The sequence below is a fragment of the Miniopterus schreibersii genome (genome assembly GCF_964146895.1).
Source record: "Miniopterus schreibersii genome assembly, chromosome: 18".
Taxonomy (NCBI): domain Eukaryota; kingdom Metazoa; phylum Chordata; class Mammalia; order Chiroptera; family Miniopteridae; genus Miniopterus; species Miniopterus schreibersii.
Window position 1 is genome coordinate 31,458,878 of NC_138121.1, and position 22,722 is coordinate 31,481,599.

The 22,722-nt window shown below is 48.1% G+C and overlaps 2 protein-coding genes across 2 annotated transcripts; both read left to right on the forward strand.

Annotated features, from left to right (window-relative positions):
- The first annotated feature begins 1,630 nt into the window (after positions 1-1,630).
- On the forward strand, positions 1,631-9,983 carry COX6B1 (cytochrome c oxidase subunit 6B1). The gene is made up of 4 exons (XM_081118007.1): positions 1,631-1,720; positions 3,337-3,453; positions 5,200-5,300; positions 9,214-9,983. Exons 2-4 carry the CDS (start codon positions 3,348-3,350, stop codon positions 9,265-9,267), a joined length of 261 nt encoding a protein of 86 aa, XP_080974133.1. The 5' UTR covers positions 1,631-1,720; positions 3,337-3,347; the 3' UTR covers positions 9,268-9,983.
- Positions 9,984-13,553: 3,570 nt separating this feature from the next.
- On the forward strand, positions 13,554-21,911 carry UPK1A (uroplakin 1A). The gene is made up of 8 exons (XM_081118812.1): positions 13,554-13,575; positions 13,876-13,964; positions 15,263-15,463; positions 18,037-18,111; positions 18,260-18,367; positions 19,320-19,499; positions 20,745-20,828; positions 20,908-21,911. Exons 2-8 carry the CDS (start codon positions 13,884-13,886, stop codon positions 20,950-20,952), a joined length of 774 nt encoding a protein of 257 aa, XP_080974938.1. The 5' UTR covers positions 13,554-13,575; positions 13,876-13,883; the 3' UTR covers positions 20,953-21,911.
- Positions 21,912-22,722: the final 811 nt, after the last annotated feature.

Below are 22,722 nucleotides of genomic sequence, written 5' to 3' on the forward strand. Positions count from 1 at the left end.
AGGAGATAAAATCCCTATGTGAGCCCAGTCTGCATGGCTCAGCGGTTGAGCATTGACCTAGGATCCAGGAAATCGTAGTTCGATTCCCCATCAGGGCATCTGCCCAGGTTGTAGGCTTGATTCCCAACTGGGGGTGTGCAGAAGGCAGCCGATCAATGACTCTCTCATTGATGTCTCTCTCTCTCTCCCTTCCTCTCTCTGAAATCAATAAAAATAAATAAATTCTCATGTGAAAAATGTCCTCCTTTGAACCAGATGAAAAGTAACGTTCTTATTATTACAGACAAGACGTTGAGAAACAGACCCTATTAAAATAATTCTTACCTTTCTTTTTCGTTATGCATGCTGCAATGGATGGTGCAGTGCATGAGAGCCCTCCCTTCAGGGCTTCCCAGCTCCACCTTGAATACGGTTTCCTTTATCAGTTTTTACAGAGATGAGGGTATAAAAAGGGCCCAACTATATAGGTCATTTGTAAGGAATTTCGTGTTAGACTAAAAGTCAGACCAACACCAAGGTAGGGTTCTGGGCTAAGGAAGGGAAATGATCTGACTGAGGCATTAGCAGGGTCCCTCTGGCTGAGTGGACTGACTGCGCGGAGGGCAGTAGGGAAGCCAGGAGGCCGGGGAGTGGGCTACTGCAACAGTCCAGGCTGGAGGTGCTGGTGGGTTAGATTCTGAGCATATTTTTAAGGGTAAAGCCAACGGGATTTGCTATGGGGTGAGAAAGACAGGATCCAAGGACAAGTCTCTCTGAGATGCACCACTTTCCGCCAGACTCTTCACATTCTTAACCCCTACTCTCTGTGATGCAGGACTGATTTCTGAGTCCTCAGTCACCCAAAACTTTCTGGGGTTTGGAGGTGGAGTATGGGCATTCCTCTTTTTATTTTTTCTTAACCCTCACCCAAGGATATTTTTTCCATTGATTTTTAGAGAGTAGAAGGGAAGGAGGAGGGCAAGGGAGGAGAGGGAGAGAGAAACACTGACGACGTGAGAGAGGCACAGCGCTCGGTTGCCTCCCGCACGCACCACGACGGGAGCGGGGGAATCCAACCAGCAAAGGAGGTACGTGCCCTTGACAGGGGATCGAACCCTCGACCCTTCCGTCCGCAGGCAGACGCTCTAACCACTTAACAAAACTCACCACGGCTGGACATTCCTCTTAACATAACAACTGACCCTGGGGGAAAGGCTGGTTCTTTTTCAATACCCCCTAATAATTGTCGTAATGAGGGTATGGATTGTAGTCTTTTGTTCAATGATATATCCCCAACCTTACAAAAGTACCTGGCATTCAATAAATAATACTTGCACGAATAGAGTCCTTCCGCTCGGGTGTTTCCCCAGGCCCACTCTCGGGCCAGCACCAGGACCCAGACAACTTCCCTCTCGAGGTAAAGCCAAGGGAGTAACGAGACCCTGTAACGAGTCGGCGTCCCAAACCCAGCTCTGAATCCCTCCAAATGCTACACAAGCTCATGATTGGGCCTGGAGTGATGATGAACAGCTATTTAGCCCAATAGAAGATTGGAGTTCTCATGGATGGGCGTAGCCTTACTGGCCTCAGGGGCCGCCTCCCAGAGGGCGCTCTAGCCGAGTGGAAGACTCACTTATACCCCGTCAGGCTTCCGGTCCTCCTTAATTCCGCTTCCGGGCAGACCGAGGCGTCTTTGCTGAGGGTCACATTGAGCTGCGAGCGGCTTCAGGGGCAGCTTTAGGTGAGTGTTGAGAGTTCGGGAGCCTGGCATCCTATCCTGGGGGACTGAGGGACGGACCCTAGCTTCCCCCAAGACGAGGTGAGGTTTCCGGCCGGTGGCTTCGGCCTCCTGAGGGGAGCCCTGGAGTCCTGTTGTGTTATTAGTGATAGCTAACGATTATTTAGTTCCTTAATGCCGGGCAACATTCCAAGTGACTTATATTAATTCATTTAGTCCTCCCCCAGCCTGTGATTGTCCCTTTTGACAGCGAGGCAACCGAGGCTCAGATGAAGCTGCTTAGCCAGCGACCAGGATTTGGACTCTAGTTTGAACTGCGGTGCCCTTAGTCTTCAGGGCGCAGGCGTGGCTGCCCGCAGCTCGCCTGGGCTGCAGCCTAGCTGCCTGGTGTCTGGACCCTCCTCTCCCCTTGGGCGTTGGAGGGTCCACGGTGTCATCCCGACCCACCCTCATTCCCAGATAGCGGGTCAAGATCTCGCCCCAAATTACGATTCCGACCGCGTCTGTTGTCCCAGCGGCTGGTGTTCTACAACCCCCCCGACCCCGTCGTCCCTCCTTCCCCAGGCTACTCCGGTGGCCCAGATCCCCACCACTACCGTGGATAGCTTCAATTTAACACTAGCTTGCCTACCTCAGTGTAAACCCAGGACTCCTCGAAATCTCTGGAATAGAGGCAGTTTCTCTCAGATTCTCTGGTAAAAACTGTGTGTCACCTCCTAAGAGACATTGTAGCAGAAGTCTTTAACCCTGGGTCCACAGGATCTGTAGAATTCAAGGGGTTCTAGTACTCGACTGGCAAATGGCAGGAAATTACATCTGTGTTTTTACTAACCTTAATTGAAATGTAGCATTTGCTTCATTTAGGCATGGAGGCAACAACCTCAGGAGTATTAGCAGCATTTAGTATTAGCAGCATTTGTGACTTTGTCAGCAATCAAAATCACAGATCATCTTATCTCACATTATGGTTGCAGATAGTACAAAATATTTTTACTCACCATTACTTCAAAACTGTGGTAGTTAATAAATCCTCAGCTACATATAACTGGTTATCTTTGCTAGCCTGTGCAATTTTTTAATGCATTTAAACATGTTCTGAGAAAGTAATCATTAGACCCCTCTGAAGAGTTCATGGCACCAAAGACTTTAAGAATCTCTGCATTGTGCCTCGTGTTAATGATTGAGTGCAGCTCCTCCACTCTTGTGCTGTATGACCTTGAGAAATCATTTAGACACTGGTTGTCCCTTGTCTGAGGAACAGTGATAGTAATAGTTCTTACCTTTTATTAGACTGGCTGAATGAATGAAGCTGTAAGAGTATAGGACAGCACCTGGCCTGTAGTAAGCACTCAGTGAGTGTTAGCAAGTGTTATTTTGTGACAGATAAGGCCTGATTTTACCAAGGAGTTGACCCTCCCTCCAAACTTTGCTGTGACTTACACACTTAGATGTATGGATTTGCCTCGTCCTTCACCTCTGTGTATGTTGAGAGGGAGGGGATGGTGGCTTATTGACACCCACCCCATCTGTATCTGGGACCCCTTTGGGCCTGGGTGGTTGACATGTCCAGGTTCAGGCCCCATAGAACCCCTGCTAACACCCATTCTCTTTGCCTCTAGGAGTCAGCAACATGGCAGAAGACATCAAGACCAAAATCAAGAACTACCGGACTGCTCCTTTTGACAGCCGCTTCCCCAACCAGAACCAGACCAGGAACTGTTGGCAGAACTACCTGGGTAAGCAGGAATGGTAGTGGGGGGAATGCAGATCTCCCCCTGTTCCCACACCTGAAGCTGTTCACCTCTTGCCTCTTTGGGGACCCACAAATCTCAGGCCTTTTTTACTTTTGGACATCCTACCTCACAGGGCCTAGGCTCCTTGTCATCAGCTATGTTCAAGATCTGGGCCAGTGCCACAAACTTTATTTCCTACAATGATTTCTTTTTTAAAAGGTTTATTTGAGCTCGGCCAGTGTGTCTCAATGGTTGAGTGTCGACCTATGAACCAGAGGTCACTGGTTTTATTCCCCGTCAGGGCACATGCCCCATTGTGGACTCAATCCCCAGTAGAGGGCATGCAGGAGGCAGCTGGTCAGTGATGTTTCTCTCTCATCGATGTTTCCCTCTATCCCTCTCCCTTCCTATCTCTAAAAATCAATAAAAAATAAAGCTCAGTTGGTTAGAGCATTGTTCTGATAGGCCAAGGTTGTGGGTTCAATCCCTGGTCAGGGCACATACAAGAAGCAACCAATAAATGCATAAACAAGTAGAACAACAAATTGATGTTTCTCTCTCTCTCTGTTTCTTTCTCAGTCTCTCTCTTTCTCTAAAATCAATTTAAAAAAAAGATTTATTTGTGTGTATGATGGAACATACATATGGGAAGTACAGAAAACATAACATACAGCTAAATGAATAATTCTAAAGTGAACCCCTGTGTAACTATAACCTGGATAAAAAAGTAGATATTGCCTGAACTCTGAACTCCCCTGCCTACTGCACACCCTGTATTAATCACAACACCCTCCTCTCCCCAGTAGAGATGTAACCCCACTGACTTAGGCAATCACATTTTTATTTTCTCACCACGTTTAGGTTTGCCTCTTTGCGAACTTTATAAATACTGTAGGTATTCTCTTGTGTTTAGATTTTTTAAATCAACAGTTTTGAAGATTCAGCTGTGCTGTGACATGTAGTTTGCTCATTTTTATAGCTGTAAAGTTTTCCACAGTTTATTCATGGACACTTGTGTTGTTTCCAGTTTGGAGCTCTTATGAATAATGCTGCTGTATACATTCTTATAGATGTAATTTGATGTCCATGTGAATGCTTTTCTCTAGGGAATGTGTCCAGAAGTGGAATACTGGGATCAAATTTTTAAAAATTAATTGCCTACTTTTATTTATTTATTCACTTATTTTTTATTTACTTGAGAGAGAGAAAATATCAATTCATTGTTCCACATATTTATGCATTCATTGGCTGATTCTTGTTCGTGCCCTGACTGGGATCGAACCTATAACCTTGGCATATCGGGATGATGTTCTAACCAACTGAGTTACCTGGCCAGGGCTAATTAATTGCTTACTTTTAAAAACCAGATTATCCCACTCTGTCTTCCTCTCTTGGACTCCAGCATCTTAGCATCAAGACTTTCTTCCCCTTCCCTTGCCCTGGTTTTGGATTTCCATAATCCTTACACATGCCCCTCATATTACCCCATCAGTCGTGATGCAGAGTTTTCAAGTTAAACAGCAGTTCTCTAGGAGTTACAAAGTTAATTTAGTATACTAGCCCTAACTAGATATGCCTATACTAGAGGTATATCTAGCCCTTTTTAGTACACTTGTAAGGGCATACATTCTTTATAAAATGTGTGTGTGTGTAAAACTGGTTGTGAGGTAAAAAGTATTTCTATGATTTTTGTTCAAAAATGTGCTCCAGCCCTTTGTCTGGGCTGACCCTGAACCCCCTTTTTCACAGACTTCCACCGCTGTGAGAAGGCAATGACTGCTAAAGGGGGTGATGTCTCCGTGTGCGAATGGTACCGGCGTGTGTACAAGTCCCTCTGCCCCATATCCTGGGTAAGTGACTCCTACTGGGGCCCTTGGGGTGCTGGGGTGGGGTCTTAGGAGAGGGGAGTTTGGTGACTTGGTGGGAGCTCAGCTGTAAGAGGCGGAGGGAAGACGGCATCACACTGTCTGTGGGACTTGGCCTTTCCTTCCTAGAAGTGCCTCCCTTTTCTTTCACTGATACTCGCAGTAAGTCAGAGCTCTCAGCCAAGGTGACCATGGCTGTCTTCTTGCTAAAGCCATCTCTCATGCACTCTACAGATACATACTCAGTGCTGGGTCCCTGTCCCTGTGGAGCTCACCATTTTGTGCAATCCTGTCCTTTTTAATTACGGACATTTTCAAATATACATAAAAGTAGAGGGAATGATTCAGTGGCCGCCAAATATACCCATTACCCAAACTGAATGATGTCAAGATTTTTCCACATTTCCTTCATCTATCCCTTTTTTTCCTTTCATTTGCTGCTGAAGTATTTTGAAGCGAATCCCAGATATGTCATTTCACCCCTCCTTACTCCAGTGTGTATCTCTAAAATGTATGGACACAATAAGGCAGTCTATTCTTTTAGCCCCAATCTGACCAGACCTTTTGTCACCATTTAATACTCTGCTATACCCTCTTTTTTATTTTATTTTTGAATTAATTATTTTTTAACTGAAATTCTTCATCTTAATTAATTAATTAGTTTATTTTAATATGTTTTTATTGAGAGAGGAAGTCAGAAATATCACTTGGCTGCCTCCTGCATGCCCCCTACTGGGGATCGAGCCTTCAACCCCCGCATGTGCCCTGACCAGAATCAAACCACTGACCTTTTGGTGCATGGGACTATGCTTAACCAACTGAGCCATGCCAGCCAAGCCCAATTTTATTGATTGATTTGGGGGGTGGGGAGACAGGGAGAGGGGGAGATTGATTTGTTCCACTTATTTTTGCATTCATTGGTTGCTTTTTGTATGTGCCCTGACTGGAGATTGAACCTGCAACCTTGGCATATAGGGGTGCTGCTCTAACCAACTGAGCTAACAAGGCCAGGGCTGCTATATCCTCTTTCTTTTGTAATCTATCTTTATTGATTTCAGAAAGAGGAAGGGAGAGAGAGAGAAACATCAATGATGAGAGGGTCATTGATCGGCTGCCTCCCGCACCACCCCCCCCACTGGGGATCAGGCCTGCAACCCTGGCATGTGCCCTGACCAGGAATTGAACCGCTGTCTTCTGGATCATAGGTCAATGCTCAACCGCTGAGCCATGCCAGCTGGGCCATATCCTCTTTTTTAATAAAAAATTTATGTTTAACATTATTCTATTTCATCAAGTCAAAGCCCCCATCAACTGCAAGAAACACTGAGAGATGTTCAAATCTTTATTTAAATGCTGGAAATGAATGTATCAAGCATACTACTTTTCAAATGGTTAAAATGAAATAACCATTTGTCTTAGAATCAAATATGATACTATTGCAAAAGTATTTAATAGTGCTCATTTTAAAAAACAACAGATGTGAGCAGAACAGTAAAATAAAAAGTAGAAGTCCTCTCGTGTTCCCCAGTCTCTGTTCTTTGTGGTAACTACTGTTAATTGATTCTCTTTTCTCCCTACATGAATTTATCATGCATAAGCCTGCGGCCTTTTCTATGTATGAACAGTTCATACTGCTCTGTTCTATGACTTGCATTGGGTTATCAATGTGTCTTGGAACCTTTTTTATGACAATGCATACATCTGCCTTATTAATTTTGATACCTTACAGATGCTTTTATTTAACTGGCCTCCTTTTGATGGAGATTATATGTGGGTTTTGTGTATGTGTGTTTTAATATATGTTTTTATTGATTTCAGAGAGAGGAAGGGAGAGGGAGAGATGGGAACATTCCATGAAAGAGAAACATTGATTGGCTGCCTCCTGCATGCCACCTACTGGGGATCGAGCCCCCAACCCCAGCATGTGCGCTGACAAGGAATCAAACTGGCTTCCTCCTGGTGCATGGGTCAATGCTCAACCAGCTGAGTCATACCTGGTGATGAAGATTATGTTTTTTTAATTTTTCAGTAATTTAAGCATCCTTTTGATTGATTTAAAGAGAGAGAGAGAAGCATTAATTTGTTTCATTTTCTAGTTTAAGAAAATCTTTAATTTCTCCATAAAAAAATAGCATTGGCTTTTTGTAGAATCTTCAAAATGATCCATTTATCTTGATCTACATGACAGAATACAGAAAGAGCTTTGAGGCTTGTGGGAAAAAGCAAGTTGCAGGACCATCTAGGATGGCCCAGTTTGTATATAAAGTACAGAGTATTTGTGATGCGTATGAGTATGTAAATAAAATAGGCACATGCAGGGCACTTACTGTATGGGCCAACTGTATTGTAAGCACTTTATATCATATAAGGGCAAACACGCTGAAAAACAGGATGCGGTAAGTGCTATTATCCGTATCCTCGTTTTACAGAGTTGGGAAGTGAGGCCCAAGGCCACACAGCGATGAAGTGATGGGGAGTGGGTGTTCAGATTCAGTCTCTCTGATCCGTGCTTTTCCCCACTGCCTCTATAGCATGTAAATGTGTTTTTGTGTATGTGTGTATATAAAAATGAATATGCTTTAACAGCCTGTAGGAGGGTCCACAAGGAGCAGAGTGTTACTTCTGGGGAGCATAACAGTATAATATCGGCCTTTCCATCATTTTTTTGTGTATGCATACAGTAGAACCTTGGTTCTCAAACTTAATTCATTCCAGAAGTCTGTTTGAGAAGCAATTTGTTCAAAAACCAAATCATTTTTCCCCATAAGAAATAGTGTAAATTGAATTAATTCATTCCAGACCCCAAATGATTCCCTGGTTTAATCTTTCTTATGTACAGCACATGTCTAATGTACTGTTTAATCTATAAACAAACACTTATGTTCTTAAATTTATTAAACCACCCCTACTAGCCTTAAAGGAATCACTTTCAGCACTCGTTCCAGGGGTGTCTTTAAGGAGGTCTGCGTGTGGCATCTTCACTTTTTCACATATCACTGCCTCAGAAATGCTGTCACCTGCTAAATGCTTTTCCTTTATCCAAGGAACAGTTTTTCCATCTATTCAATTGCCTGTGATTTGTGATCACTTTCAAGCCCTTAGCAACATTAGCACTCTTGATGGCCTCTTTATGTTTTAAAATTGTGCTAACAGTCCATTTTGCCAGCAACAAAAGCAAAAAACAAAAAAACCCCACAAAAGTATTCACAGTACAATTTCTTGAGATGTTAACAAGGAGGTTTATTGCTAAACTGACTGCATTCTCTCCTTTGTTTGTGGCCTAGAGATGCTTTTTGTCATGCTCATGTGTCAGCCTGAAAGGGTTGTCAGATTGAGAACTGAAGTTTTTGTTCCAAGTGCACAGCTTGGTTGTTGAGAACCGAATTGTTGGAGATGTTGAGGTTTGACTGTACATCTGTTATCAACACCAGTATCCCACTCTGTTCCATTTGGCATCTTTTTGCACTTGACTATATCCTGGAGATCCAGGCGTGCTGGAGCATAGATCAGCCTTCCTTTTTTCACAGCTGCCTAGTATTCTTTCCTCCATTCTGACGAACATCAGTGTTGACTCTAGGGTTCTTGAAGCAGGGCAGAACCACTCTTGAAGCTCTGTACCTCGCATATCTCCTTGGGCAGCCCTGCAGTGAGCCTGGGATTTTTCTGTGTGTCGCTTCTCCCCCCACCCCTTCAGTAGTTCAGCTTGCGCCAGCTCATTCAGGACAGTGATTCTTATCTGCCTGGGTCACTGCTGGCTCCCCAGCTCCTGGAACAGTGTAGGTACTGGGGTTACTTGTTGACTGAAGAAATGAACAGGTGGGCAAAGTGAGGAAGATTAAGAAGCCCCCCATCTGGCTTCCCCACAGAGGAGGAGAGTAACACTGGCTTCTGTCCACAGGTGTCGACCTGGGATGATCGCCGGGCAGAAGGCACGTTTCCTGGGAAGATCTGAACTGGCTGCACCCCACCTGTCCTCTGTCCTCCATCTTTCTCCCAGGGAGGTGAGGGGGGGTGACCTGAGTATATCCCACCCTAAGGTCCTGAATCATGGCTTAACTAATAATAAATACTTGTTGGAAAAGTGCAAGACTGTGTGTGAGTAAAAGAGCTGGATGATTGGGCAAGACACTGGGTTGGAATAGTACCTGGACCAGCAAGAGGGCCTTCAGAGTTGAGTACTTTTTCTTTCTTCTTTTTTTTTAATCCTCACCTGAGTGTATTTTCCATTGATTTCTAGAGAGAGTAGAAGGGAGGGAAGAGGAGGAAGAGAAAGAGAGAAAGAGAAACATTGACGTGAGAGAGACACATTGATTGGTTGTCTCCCACACTCGCTCCAACCACAGACGGGGAACCTGCAACCGATGTACGTGCCCTTGATCAGGAATCGAACCCATGACCCTTTGGTCTGCAGCCGACGCTCTGACCACTGAGCCAAATTGGCCAGGGCATGTTTTGTTTTGTTTTTAATTTTTATTTTATCAAAACTTGACCACCTCCTCTGCCAGACAATAGAGTGAGTGATTGTATGAAATAGCCTCAAGCCCCTGTATGTGCTAAAATTTATCTGTATGTTCCCTTAATTATCTGTATAATTTTTTAAAACTTTTCTTAGGTAATGGAACTAGTATAATAAAAACACATATGTACCTCACCTACCTTCAACAATTACCAACAAATGACCAGTTTCATCTTTAATTACTCGCCTCCTCCCTCTAGGTAATTTTAAAGTAAATCTTTGAGATCATAGTTTATCTAGAAATAAGTATACATATCTCTTAGAGATACATATTTTCTAAAGTAATCACACTTCTATTACACCTAAGGAATGAACAATACTTAATACCATCTGATAAGCAGTCTTCTGCACAATGTGTAAATTCTCTCTGTGCTCTGGGCCTCTTTCATGTTGCTTGTGGTGATGATTGGATGTCTTTTAATTAAGCTGAATTAAGAAATGTTCCTTTTCAATGCCCCCAAAAGAATTGCCGTACAAGACAGCCCAAAAGATCATCCACCAAACCTGTCAGCAGGGAACTCCTGAGAGTGTTAGCAGCTAGAGCACCGTGTTGAGGCCAAGTTGGTGTTCCTTCATGTGCAGAAAGATGATTCTTCTATTGAGGAAAATGGCCCTAGGGAGGGATCTCCAGCGGCTGCCTCTGAGGAGGAGGGGCTTTAAACAGGGCCCTCCTCTGTGCATAGGTTTGGAGAGGCTGTGAAGCTTATGTCTGCCTTGGAAAGAGCAAAGAACTTAAAAGGAACATGGTGAAAATTTCAAATGAAACATGACATGTAGTGAAAGGTCAGGATGTAGGACTTCCCTCACCCCAGTCACCTAATTCTCCCCAGAGGCTGCCGCCATTAGCAGTTTCCCATGTATTCTTCTAGAGGTAGCCCATACATCTAGAAGTGTTCATAAAGACATATGTTTTGTAGGTGTTGCTATTTATTAATTATTGTTGTTAACAAGGAACTTGTAGTCTACTAAGCATGCTGTAGAAGAGCAGCTTAGTTTAGGCCTGATCATATATACTTGGTGCTCAATAAATTTGAGAGAAAAAATAAAAAGATCTTTTGACTACTCCCACACTAGTGCTTTCCTCTTTGCTTCACCACTGCACACCATGTCCTCCCCTCCCCAGATCTCTCTTTCTCCCTCCCTTTTTTCCTCTCCTCATCTCAATGTCCCACCCGTACCTGTGAATTTCAGGCCCTCCTTTGCTCAGCTGACCCAAAGGAGCACCTGAGATTCCAGCCTTTACATATTACCTTAGTGCCCAAACTTGAGTTTTCAGTGTTGCTAAGTCTGCATGCCTCTGTGCTGCCATTGATGACATCTTTGCTCAAATGAATTTATTTGGAAAGGAAAATTTAACCTATGAAGTTTTGTTCTTGTTTTTTAATATGTCTTTATTGATTTCCGAGAGAGGAAGGGAGAGAGACAGATAGAAACATCAATGATGAGAGAGTCATTGATCAGCTGCCTCCTGCACGCCCCCTGCTGGGGATCAGGCCCGCAACCTGGGCATGTGCCCTGACTGGGAATCGAACCCTGATCTCCTGGATCCTAGGTCAATGCTCAACTGCTGAGCCACGCCCGCTGGGCATAACCTATGAAGTATTCTTGCAAAGAAAAGTGGATGAGCTAGAGCCACATATGCGATGAATAAACCTCAAAAGCATAATGTTGAAGAGAAAAAAGTCAATTGCATGAGGATATGTACAGATTATATGCATAAAGTTTACCAAAACATCTAAAACTATCCTATACATTGTTGATGAACATATGCATATATGTTAAAAACGAAAATGTGTATGGGAGTGAAAACTAAATGCTGACAAACATTTGAAAAGATGCTCGAAATCATCATTAATAAGTGAGAATTGAAATAATGGCAGGTATCACTTTACACTGAATTACTCTGTCAAAAGCTAGAATGCTGGATAATGCCAAGTGTGGGTGGTGATTGGAGGGTACAGGAGCCCCCATGAATTCTTGGTTGGAAGGTAGAAGGGGACAGCCATTGTGAAAAGCAGCCTGGCGCATGCATATCCATGACCCAGCAATTCTCCCTAAGAAAAAGATATACAGGTCTCTAAAGGGCCGTGCACAAGGTGCTCACTGCAGCATTATAGTGGGGGGGGAGTTGGAAGGAGTCTGGGTGTCCTGATTGGGGAGGAGACAGTAAACTGTGGACTATTGCACACCATCGGTGTCCTGAGCAGCCAAGAAGCCATGGGGTCAGTGTGCCCAGAGTAACATGGATAGATTTTGAAATCATAGTGCTGAGCAAGAAAAGTAAGAATAGCCCTGGCTGGTTTTGCTCAGTGGTTAGTGCATCTACCCATTTTTATGACCTGTGACATATTTATTCCCCGTTGATGACACCTTTTTGCCTTTACTAGACGTTTTATTTAACTTCTAACTACTAACACCAACTATTTGAAAATAAAAATATTTCATATTATTAGCCTGGCCTTATTATTTGGCAAGTTATTTTAGCTAAAAGTTATAAGATGTACTTGATGGATCATGCACATTACTTAAATTTTCTCATTAGTCCTTAATATAAATGTGAATCAACAGAGAAAAACTATTTTAAATGTAAAATGGGTTGACTAAAATCCTAATTATTTATATTAATGGAAAACATCTCATGTGTTTTACTACCAAGCCAGTGTCTTGACAATAGAATTTTAAGTTCTATTTGTTAGCCCCATTGCACATACGCCCCGGAGCTGCAGCTCAGAGAAAGAACACAGTAGATGTCCTGGCCCTCTGGGTTGAGAAGTTCAGGACAAGGACTGGGGTTCCTCCAGCCACCACTTTCACCTGCAGAACCAGCCTCTTGACACTAGGGGACGCCATCGCAGAGAACGTGGGCCTCGCAGGAGCGCTGCTGGTGACGCGGCAGCTTGCACACCAGGACTGAAAGATGGCCTTGGAATGCATCCCTGCACTCAGTTCCCACTGTTGCCCAGCGAAGTGGTCTGTTGATTGATACCCATTCCGCAGATGGGCAAATGCACTGCCAAGTCGCGCAGCACAGAGGAAACGGAACTGGGATTTGAACCTAAGTCTCTTTGATTCTGCAGCCTGAAGATGTTTCCATAACTTTGGCTCCATTCAGTGTGCCCCCTCCCTTTTTCTAGCACAATTCTCTTCCCCCTCCTTCTGCACTCATCTCAAACTGCCCCCACACACCCATCTCCTGCCACCCTCTCCCTCAGCCCACAGCCCATAATCAGCCTCTGAGCCCACCTGTCCCCTCACCTCCTCCCCACCCCTCTGCCTTGGTCTAGCCCTATCCTCACCTGCCAGGGCCCCTCCCTGGGCCTCGCCCTGGGATCCTAGCCTTGGAGAGGTGAAGCCGCCAGCAGAAGAGGCAGTTCTGGGGCCAGGCTTCACAATCAGGTCCGACTTGGATCTCTCTTCTGCTCCCAGGAAGGCCCATGTCTTGAGGGGCATCAGGTGGTGCACTCACTCCCAACCCCACCCCTCTCCACCACCACAGGGCCTTCCCAGGGGCACATCACCCTGCCCAGGTGGCCACATACAACACAATCTGGAATGGCAGGTCTATAAATCACTTGGGGGTGAGGCACATAAAGCTGTTCTCTCATGCTGGTCTGCCTGCCTGACCTCTGTCCCTTTCTCCAGACACCCTCCTCCCCTCCTGGGAGACTGGCCTAAGGAGGGGCCTGGGCATATATAGGGAGCCACTGCGGGAGGGGCTGGCCAGAGAAGCTTAAGGCAGAGAAGGTGAGGAGGGAACTCTGGAGATCTGGATGGGCAGAGGAACTAGGGTGGTTTGAGGCTGAAGGAGGGCCAGCGCTGAGCCCTGGCTGGTGACTTCCCTGCCTGGGCCTCACTATCCTTTCTGTAAAATGGCCCACCAACTGGGGCTGTGGGAAGCTGGGCACACTCAGTACCTGCCAGGGCCCAGCAGAGAGCAAGGAGCAGCGCTGGCAGCTGGGGTGTGGAGTGGGGGCAGTGGGTCGAGCTGGGCCATCCCTCCCCTCCTGGCCTTTGCCTGGCCTCATCCCTGCCCATGTGTCCCAGGCACAGCTATGGCTTCTGCAGCAGCAGAGGAGGAGAAGGGATCTCCGATTGTGGTGGGGCTGCTGGTCGTGGGCAACATCATTATTCTGGTGAGACATCCCCCAGTGCTGGGAGCCAAGTGGGCAGGTGGGGAGAAGGGGGCAGTCCTGAGCCTGGGGGTGGAGGCTGAGGGCCCAGGACTCCCCAGCAGGCCAGCGCTGCAGGCTCTCAGCAGCCTGGATTCCAACCTCAGCTCTGCCTCTCCCAACTGTGTGATCTTGAGCAAGTGATTTTAATTCTCTGCTCCTGTTTCCCCATCTATAGATTATGTCCTCATTGTGGGGATATTTGTGTAGCTCAATCCATGTATGACCCTCAGCTCAGAAAAAGTGAATAACAGATGCTAGCTACAACATTAACATGATTATGGACATAAAGTGCCTGCTTGGCACACAGGAGACCCATAATAATAAATAATAACAATGTATTTTCCTTAATATTCAATTCCCCCCCCCCCATTGTTTTTCAGAGAGAGTGGAAGGGAGAGAGAGAGAGAAAGAGAGAGAAACATCGATGTGAGAGAGACACATCGATTGGTTGCCTCCCGCACTTGCCTCAACCAGGCCTGGGGATCGAGCCTATAATCTAGGTACATGCCCTTGGCTGGAATTGAACCTAGGACTCTTCAGTCCAAGGGTCGATGCTCTAACCACTGAGCCAAACCAGCTAGGGCTTAATGTTTAGTTTTTCCAACATGCCACAAATGCAAGCAATAGGAGCATATGTAACTATTTTCTCTTCTTTCTTGCCCAAAACGTAGCCCATTCCATATCTTTTGTCATGCCTCCAATTTTCTCCCGCTCACATAGCCTGCAGGCCACTCCACAGGAGTCCTCAAGAGAGCCTTCCTCCCCTTTTTCACAACCGCATAGCACTCCACTGTGTGGCATCCTGGTTCCTCTCCCCACAGTGCTCCAGGGGATCACCTGGCGGGTGTGTGATTTTTCTGCATGGGCAGGGCTATGTGTAGGGTTGAGCTCTGCAAGTGGAATTGCTGAACCAAAGGGCTGATGTATTTGTAGTTCTGGTCATGGCCAGATTCCCCTCTGCAGGGAGTAACACTAGTAAGGGGGGACAGGTTGACCGAGCGTCTCCTGTGTGCTCGGTCATTCGCTCTAGGCTTTGCATGTGGCATCTCCTTTTGCCCTTGAAGCAACTGGCAGTGGGGGGAGTCCCGACTGCCCCCCCTTCTTCTTGGCCCCTGTCTAGCCTCATGCCTGCTCATGAAAGGTGATGTCCTTACTGAGCAGGCGGCGGAGCCTCCGAGTGCGGAAGGAGCTTGCTCAGGAGGCCCCCCAGCTGGGGCTGCTGTCCCTGCGCTGGTCTTTCTAATCCCTGCTCTGTCTAGCTGTCAGGCCTGGCCCTGTTTGCCGAGACAGTCTGGGTGACGGCTGACCAGTACCGCGTGTACCCGCTGATGGGCGTCTCAGGCAAGGATGACGTGTTCGCTGGCGCCTGGATCGCCATCTTCTGCGGCTTTTCTTTCTTCGTCGTGGCCAGCTTGGGTGTGGGCGCAGCGCTCTGCCGCCGGCGGTCCATGATCCTCACGGTGAGGCCCCAGCAGGAGGGGATGGGGACAGGTCGGCACAAAGAACATCCTCAGAGGGTCATGACAACCGCCAGTGCAGCCACTAGGCTGTGTGCAGCATGGCACCACACTCGGGCCTCGTGGCAGTCATTTTATTTCACCTTCCCATAACCCCAAAACCCAGGCTCGCTGTCGCCAACATTTCAAAAAGAAAACTGGGGCACAGGGGAGGAAGGGAACAAAGTTCCCTGCACAGGAGGACAGCTCTTGAGTAGTTGGTCTGTGCCCATGAGTGCTGTTGATAACGACAATAATAGTGGTACAGCCCCCATTCAATGAGTGCTCACTACTTTCTAGATGCTTTACATGGATTAGTTATTTATTCCTCACAACTCATTATGAGATACCATCATCATCATCATCATCATCTTGAGCCCACTTGACAGTTGAAATTGAGGCTCGGAGAAGTGAAGTCACTTATCCAGGGTCTCACAGCAAGTAAGGGACAGAGCCAGGATTTAAACCTGAGAAATTCAGCACCTGAGCCTGTGCTCTCAGTCTCTGCCAGCAACGGTAATTGCAACGACAACATCCACACTTCCCAAGGACCTCCCATGTGCCTGATGCTAGGCTAAGCAGTTTAGAAAATGAGCCCCCTCAATCCTCCCAGAAGCCCTCTGAAGTTACTGCTTCTCTACCCATTTACTAGATGAGGAAACTGAGGTTCAAAGAGGCCAAAGCGCAGGTGGCAGAGAGAGCAGGGATTCCAATCCTGGCCTCAATGACACAGGATCGGAATAGTTGAAGGCCCTTTAAATCCCCAGGAACACCTACTTATTCAATCAACAAATGCTAATCGAGCAAGAGCCATGTGCCAAACCCTATGCCAGGCACCAGGCCTATCTAGTGAGCAAAACATAAAGCCCTTGTCATAGGGGAGGATGCCTTGAGGGGAGAAGACAGTGACCAAGGAAGGGCGAGCTGGAACTGGGGAAGTGGGGGAGGCTTGCAGCCAGTGAAAGTAAAGGCCTGGGGGAGGTGAGGAGTGAGCCTGTGTGCGTATCTGCAGGAAGAACATTCCAGGCGGAGGGAACAGCAAGAGCAAAGGCTCTGAAGCCCAAGTTGGCCAGGAGGCCAGTGTGGCTGGAACCAAGTGGGGGTGAGGGTGAGAGAGGAGACGAGGGGAGGGCAGGTGGAGAGGGGGAGAGAACAGTAGGCAGTGGGCATGGGGGGTGAGGGAAGAAAGGGAAGACCGGCCTGTCAGGTGGGCTTCCGGGCCTTGGTAAATACTTGGGCTTCGCCCTAAGACGGAGCCATGGAAAGGTTCCTTTTCTTTCCTTTCCTGTTTTTCTTCTTTTTAAAAATTTCTTTCCTGCATTTAATTCTCTGGCATAACAATTTCACCAAAGCCCTAAAAGTTCATCCAACTAGTAAAAAAAAAGTTTGCATCTGTCTATTAGTTTGTCATTAGCTAAGACCTAGAAGGTTTTAAAACATTATTATGGGCAGTTTCAAACACAGCCAAGAGTGGAGAGAGGGGCCTGAAGAGCCCTGTGCGCCTGCCACCTGGTTCTCAGGCGATGAGCCGGGCTGGCCGCTGGGCCCCTCCGCCCGCCTTCTCCTGTCCCGGGGCATCCGGGGGCCGCCCAGGGCGCGGGCGCTGACCTGCAGGTGCCTGAGTGCGCCTTTCTCAGAGCGGCGAGGCCGCCGTTTAAAGCAGCGGGGTGTCACCACGTCTCCTCTCTCGGGTGGAGCTGGCAGACCCACGGCCCACAGCCCACAGCCCACGCCCCACACCCCACACCCCACAGCCTACAGCCCACAGCCCACGCCCCACAGCCCACAGCCCACAGCCTACAGCCCACAGCCCACAGCCCACAGCCCACGCCCCACACCCCACACCCCACAGCCTACAGCCCACAGCCCACGCCCCACAGCTCACAGCCCACAGCCTACAGCCCACAGCCCACAGCCCACAGCCCACAGCCCACGCCCCACGCCCCACAGCCCACAGCCCACAGCCCATGCCCCACGCCCCACAGCCCACAGCCCATAGCCCACAGCCCACAGCCCACACCCTGCTCCCTGGTGGTTGAAAGGGTGAGGGGAAGGGATGGAGACAGGAAAATACTTTTCATTAAGCACCAGTCAAATAATTTTTCTTTCTTTCCGCACAACCACGACGCTGCTGGCACCCCTGCAAAATTCGCCCTCATTCCTTCAAATCCGTCTTCCAATGCCAGCCTGTGTTCAAACGTCCCTGGTTGTCTCCAGAATGTCTTTTTTTTTTTTCCTTTCTAGAGCAGACATTTATTTTACTGCATCCAAGCGTATCCTTGACCTCAGAAAATACTTTACATATATTTTCATTTCATTTCCCCCTAACATTTTCTTATGGAAAATTTCAAACATACAGAGAAGACGAAAGACTTGAGCAGCGAGCACCTGTATGCCCATCACATGGGTGCTGCCATTCACCTTGCTCTAGATGTTTTTGTAAAGCTGTATTTCTACCCATCGAGCCACCCCTGAGGGGGTGATCTCACCGCGTTACCCTGGTGGCGCTGTCTGTCCGTCCCTCTGTCTCTCCGCAGTACCTGGTGCTCATGCTCGTGGTGTACATCTTCGAGTGCGCCTCCTGCATCACGTCCTACACCCACCGAGACTACGTGAGCCAGGGGGAGGCCGGGAGGGCGCGGCTTCCCCGGGGGGGGGGGGGGGGGGGGAGTGGGTGTGGTGAGGGTCTCGGACCCAGGGTGGAGGCCGATTTCCTCCCCACCGACCCCCCCGGACCCTATTCTCTCCGGCCCTCCACAGATGGTGTCCAACCCATCCCTGATCACCAAGCAGATGCTGACTTTCTACAGTGCGGACTCTGACCAGGGCCAAGAACTGACTCGCCTCTGGGACCGCATCATGATCGAGGTGAGCGGGGTGGGCAGGGGGGCCTGGAGGACCCGAGGCTCTGACTACAGGGGTACAGAGGGCTCCCACTGTGCCCACTGGTATAGCATTTCCACTCATTTCGTTCTTACGAGGGGGGCTCTGGTCATTGTCATTTTCCAGATGAGTAAACAGGGCCCCCCAAAAGTAGCCCAGAGTACCTGGCTGAGCTGGGATCCAAACCTGGCAGCCTGGATCCAGCATCCCTGTCTTTAATAGTGGAGTATATTGTATTAACAGCAAACATTTAATGAGCACTAACTTCTGTTTAGCACTGTCCAAAGCACTTCGAAAGTTTATTTAATCCTCACAACTGCTCCATAAGGGAGATCAGCTTTTTAGCAATGAGGAAACTGAGGCAAGGGGTTGAGGGGCTTGCACAAGGTCCCACAGCAGATAGGTCACAGAACCAGAAGGCTTCAAACCCAGGATGCCGGGTTCCAGAAAGTGCATTCTTAGCTAAGCCCAACTTGACTTGGCAGCACAGGAAAGAGCATTGAGGATTCAAGGGAAACTGAGGTCCCAATTCGGCTCGAGTCATACCGCTGGCCTGGATTGGAACCCATGTTTGAAAGGGCCTATGTTTTTCATCTTTCAGGGACCACAAAGGAAAGACCCACAGAGACTAGAAAAAAACAGAAATCTGCCTTTTGATGTCTTTTAGCTCACGTTTTGTTAACAGCTAATTCAAAAGAATTTAAAAATAAATCACGAGCGTGGGTTTGGTCAAACCTCCAACAGCCTCTTGGTCCTGGAACAAATATCTTCTGGTCCTTGCTCACACACACAGACACTGCCCCCGCTCTTTGAGGCCCAGGGCATGGGGAAGCTAGGCCCAGCAGTGGCATGGGACAAAGTTGCCCTTTCTCACAGTCTGACCTCAGGCAAGGTAGTCTGCTCTGACCTGGAGCCTGACCCCTGCCTTTCTCTCCAGCAAGGGTGCTGTGGCACATCTGGTCCCATGGACTGGGTGAACTACACATCAGCCTTCCGGGCGGCCACCCCGGAGGTGGTGTTTCCCTGGCCCCCACTGTGCTGTCGGCGGACGGGCAACTTCATTCCCCTCAATGAAGAAGGCTGTCGCCTGGGCCACCTGGACTACCTATTCACCAAGGTGTGTCCCCTCCCTCCTGCTGCACCCGTCTGTGGTCTCTCTGGCCCTGATTCTTCTGTCTCTTCCTCCCTCCCACTGCCTATTATTTTCTCCGCCCCTCTCTGGCTTTCTCTATCTCCCCCTTCTCTCAACTCTCCCTCCATCTCTCCCTCGCTCTGAAAGCCAGCGGGATGCGCACGGGGCCTGTCTGATTTAGACCTGGAGCCTGCGGTTTTCCTCAGGTTGTCGGGGAATATGAGCAATGATGATAACAGCGATAACACAGCACCAATAACAACCCACGTTTATTGAACTTATACTTTGTACCAGGCATCCTTCTAAGTGCTTTAAGTTTTTATCTTATTTCTCACCACAGCCTGATGAGGTAAAGACGATAATTATCCCATTTTACAGATGATGAAACTGAGAGTCACTCGCTAGTGAGGGATGGAGCTGGGGTTTGAGTTCAGGCAGTTAGGCCCCAACCAGATGCTTTAACTACTGCAAGGGGAGTGCAGAGGCAGAGAAGGAAACTTGAGGAGGTTAGATCGGGAGAACTGGTCCCGGTGGTCCTCTGGCTGCTCTTGCCTGGGGCCCTTGGGCAGCATGTCTTAGATTAGGTGTGGGAACCATCACCACTCTCACAATCGGACAGCCTTGTCTCCAGCCCTGACTCTGTGCAGAGTGCTGACCTGCATCCTCATGGAATCTTCCCAGCTGCTTTCAGGGGGCGGTGCTGTTAATAAGACCTCTTCGCAGATGGGAAAACCGAGGCTCAGAGGGTCAGAGTCATACAGGCCCCAGAGCGAACCAAGGGTAGAGCTAGCCCCCCACCCAGCCCTGCCTGACCCCAGGGCGCACACCCTGAACCTTTCTTCTTGGCTGCTTCCAAGCTGGGGCAGGGGTCTGCATGAAGGCGGGGGCCCTGGACCAGCTCAGCTTCATCGCTAAATGAGGTGCCAGAAGCGGACTGATCCGAAAGGCCTATTTCAAGCCCTTGGAACTTGGGGCAGCAAGGAAGGCGGGCTCTAAAAAAAATCCCCCTCAGGCTGTCAGAGTCAGCCTCGTGGCAGCACCTACTTATACAGGCCCCGATCCAAGGCCGCATCCCTGCTCCCTGAAACCACCCTGCCCGGGTCCCCACTGCGCAAGGGAAAGGCCGGGCTTGAGGAAGGAAGGCCTTTCCTGAGGGCATACAGAGACCCTTGCTTTCAGTGGCCAGGCTCCCTGGGAATTTTCTGAAACCCTCCATCTTTCCCTGCTCAGGGCTGCTTTGAACACATTGGCCATGCCATCGACAGCTACACGTGGGGCATCTCGTGGTTTGGGTTTGCCATCCTGATGTGGACGGTGAGAGGCCGGGAGCCTATGGGTTGGGTGGGATGTGGGTGCGGGGCTGGAGCACCCCTAACCTGACTGCCTCCTCCAGCTCCCCGTGATGCTGATAGCCATGTATTTCTACACCACACTGTGAGCAACGAGAAGGGATGGCCACTGCACACCTTGGCCTCCTCCTGACCCTCCTTCCTCCGGCTGGGCCTTGGCTGGCTGCCTCGCCTCTCCCCTTTCTAGCACCTTCACCCTTCCCTCCTTCTACTCCCAAGAACTTTTACCAGGTTTCTGAGCTCTACCAGGAATTGGGGGTGCCCTGAAACCCCCAGACATGCATGCATGGACCCTTAGCCCTTAGCCTCATTTCATTTGATTGACTCCTGGCCCATTTATCAGTGTCAATTTGAAGTCCTGTCCTTAGATCTCACCGCCCCGTTCACAGATGCCTCCTTCACAGTGGATGTTACTATTATTATTGAGTGGTTTGTGATTGTCTCTTGAAGCTCTGGTAGACTGGGATTGCTATGAGGGGAGGGACAAGTTCTGTCATGGTCATTTATTGTCCCCGGCATCACCCAGCACTGGGCTGAGCACAGATTTTCAATAAATACTGTTTGCATGAGTTAATTTGTTTTCTTTTGGGACAAAGGTGAATGGACAAGAACTCTTCCAGTGGGAATGGCAGAAACCCAACTGGCACTGACTGAAGTATAAAATGAAGTTCATTGGCTCATGTAACCAAGTCAATAGGGCTGGATCCAGGAGTTCAGCCTAGGTTTCCAGGAAACCTGTTTCATTCTAAGGCAGGATTTCTCTGTGACACCAGACTTACATCTTTATAGCTAAGCAGCACAGGGGTGAGAAAGGGCCTCTGTCCCAATAGCTTTAGCCAAGGTCAAGGATCACATTTTACTGTGCTGGCCGGCAGGTGTGGCTCAGCGGTTGAGCATCGACCTAGGATCCAGGCGATCGGGGTTCGGTTCCCTGTCGGGACACATGCCTGGGTTGTGGGCTCGATCAATGACTCTCTCATCATTGATGTTTCTATCTCTCTCTCTCCCTCTCCTTTCCTCTCTTTGAAATCAATAAAGATATATTTTTAAAAAATTTTACTGTGTTGGTTTTGGTTCTAGGCCCACCCTTTGGTTAGGATAGGGAGAACCCTGGACCAATGATCCTGCTAAGGATGCATCCAGGGGTGGTGTTGAGAAGGGGGTGGTTTATTAAAAGAAAATCAGAGGGCATGGCTGATGGACCAGTACAGGTGATAGACATCCTCCTATTAGGGACTAAAGCTTCCAGCAAGTTCTCTAAGGGGTGCATGACGGACAGCACACTTTAAGACTCTCATCACTGCTCTTTTGTCCTTTCTGAAGCAAGCTCATCCTCTGGCCATGTGACAGCAAGTAGACCCTACCAGGAAAGCCTGGCTTCCTGCCCTGTAAAATGAAGTTTCTCGGGATCCTTGTTTACTCCACTGGTCTGCCGATGGTCTGCGAATGCTAAATTCAGATATTAGTTTTTTTAAATCTGTAACGGTCAAAGAAGTCTATTGGAGTGAAAAAGTGGAAACAACCTAATATCCATCAGCAGGGGTTGGGTTTTACAACTCATGTTATATCCTTGGACTGAAATTCTCAGTGGCTGTTAAAAACAAGATAGATCTATGCCCAGCTGGTGTGGCTCAGTGGTTGTGTGTCAACCCATGAACCAAGAGGTCACTGGTTCAATTCCCAGTCAGGGCACATGCCCTGGTTTCGGGCTTGATCCCCAGTAGGGGGTGTGCAGGAGGCAGCGAATAGATGTTTCTCTCTCATTGGTGTTTCTATCTCTCTCCCTTCCTCTCTCTCTAAAATCAATTTTTAAAAAAACATTAAAAAAAGAAAATAGATTTATGTGAGCTGATATAAAA

Coding starts and splice junctions, on each gene's coding strand:
- COX6B1 (XM_081118007.1), top strand. CDS start 3,348: ATGGCAGAAGACATCAAGACCAAAATCAAGAACTACCGGACTGCTCCT. Junction 3,454..5,199: donor CTGTTGGCAGAACTACCTGG/GTAAGCAGGAAT, acceptor CCTTTTTCACAG/ACTTCCACCGCTGTGAGAAG. Junction 5,301..9,213: donor CCCTCTGCCCCATATCCTGG/GTAAGTGACTCC, acceptor TTCTGTCCACAG/GTGTCGACCTGGGATGATCG.
- UPK1A (XM_081118812.1), top strand. CDS start 13,884: ATGGCTTCTGCAGCAGCAGAGGAGGAGAAGGGATCTCCGATTGTGGTG. Junction 13,965..15,262: donor TGGGCAACATCATTATTCTG/GTGAGACATCCC, acceptor TGCTCTGTCTAG/CTGTCAGGCCTGGCCCTGTT. Junction 18,112..18,259: donor CCTACACCCACCGAGACTAC/GTGAGCCAGGGG, acceptor GGCCCTCCACAG/ATGGTGTCCAACCCATCCCT.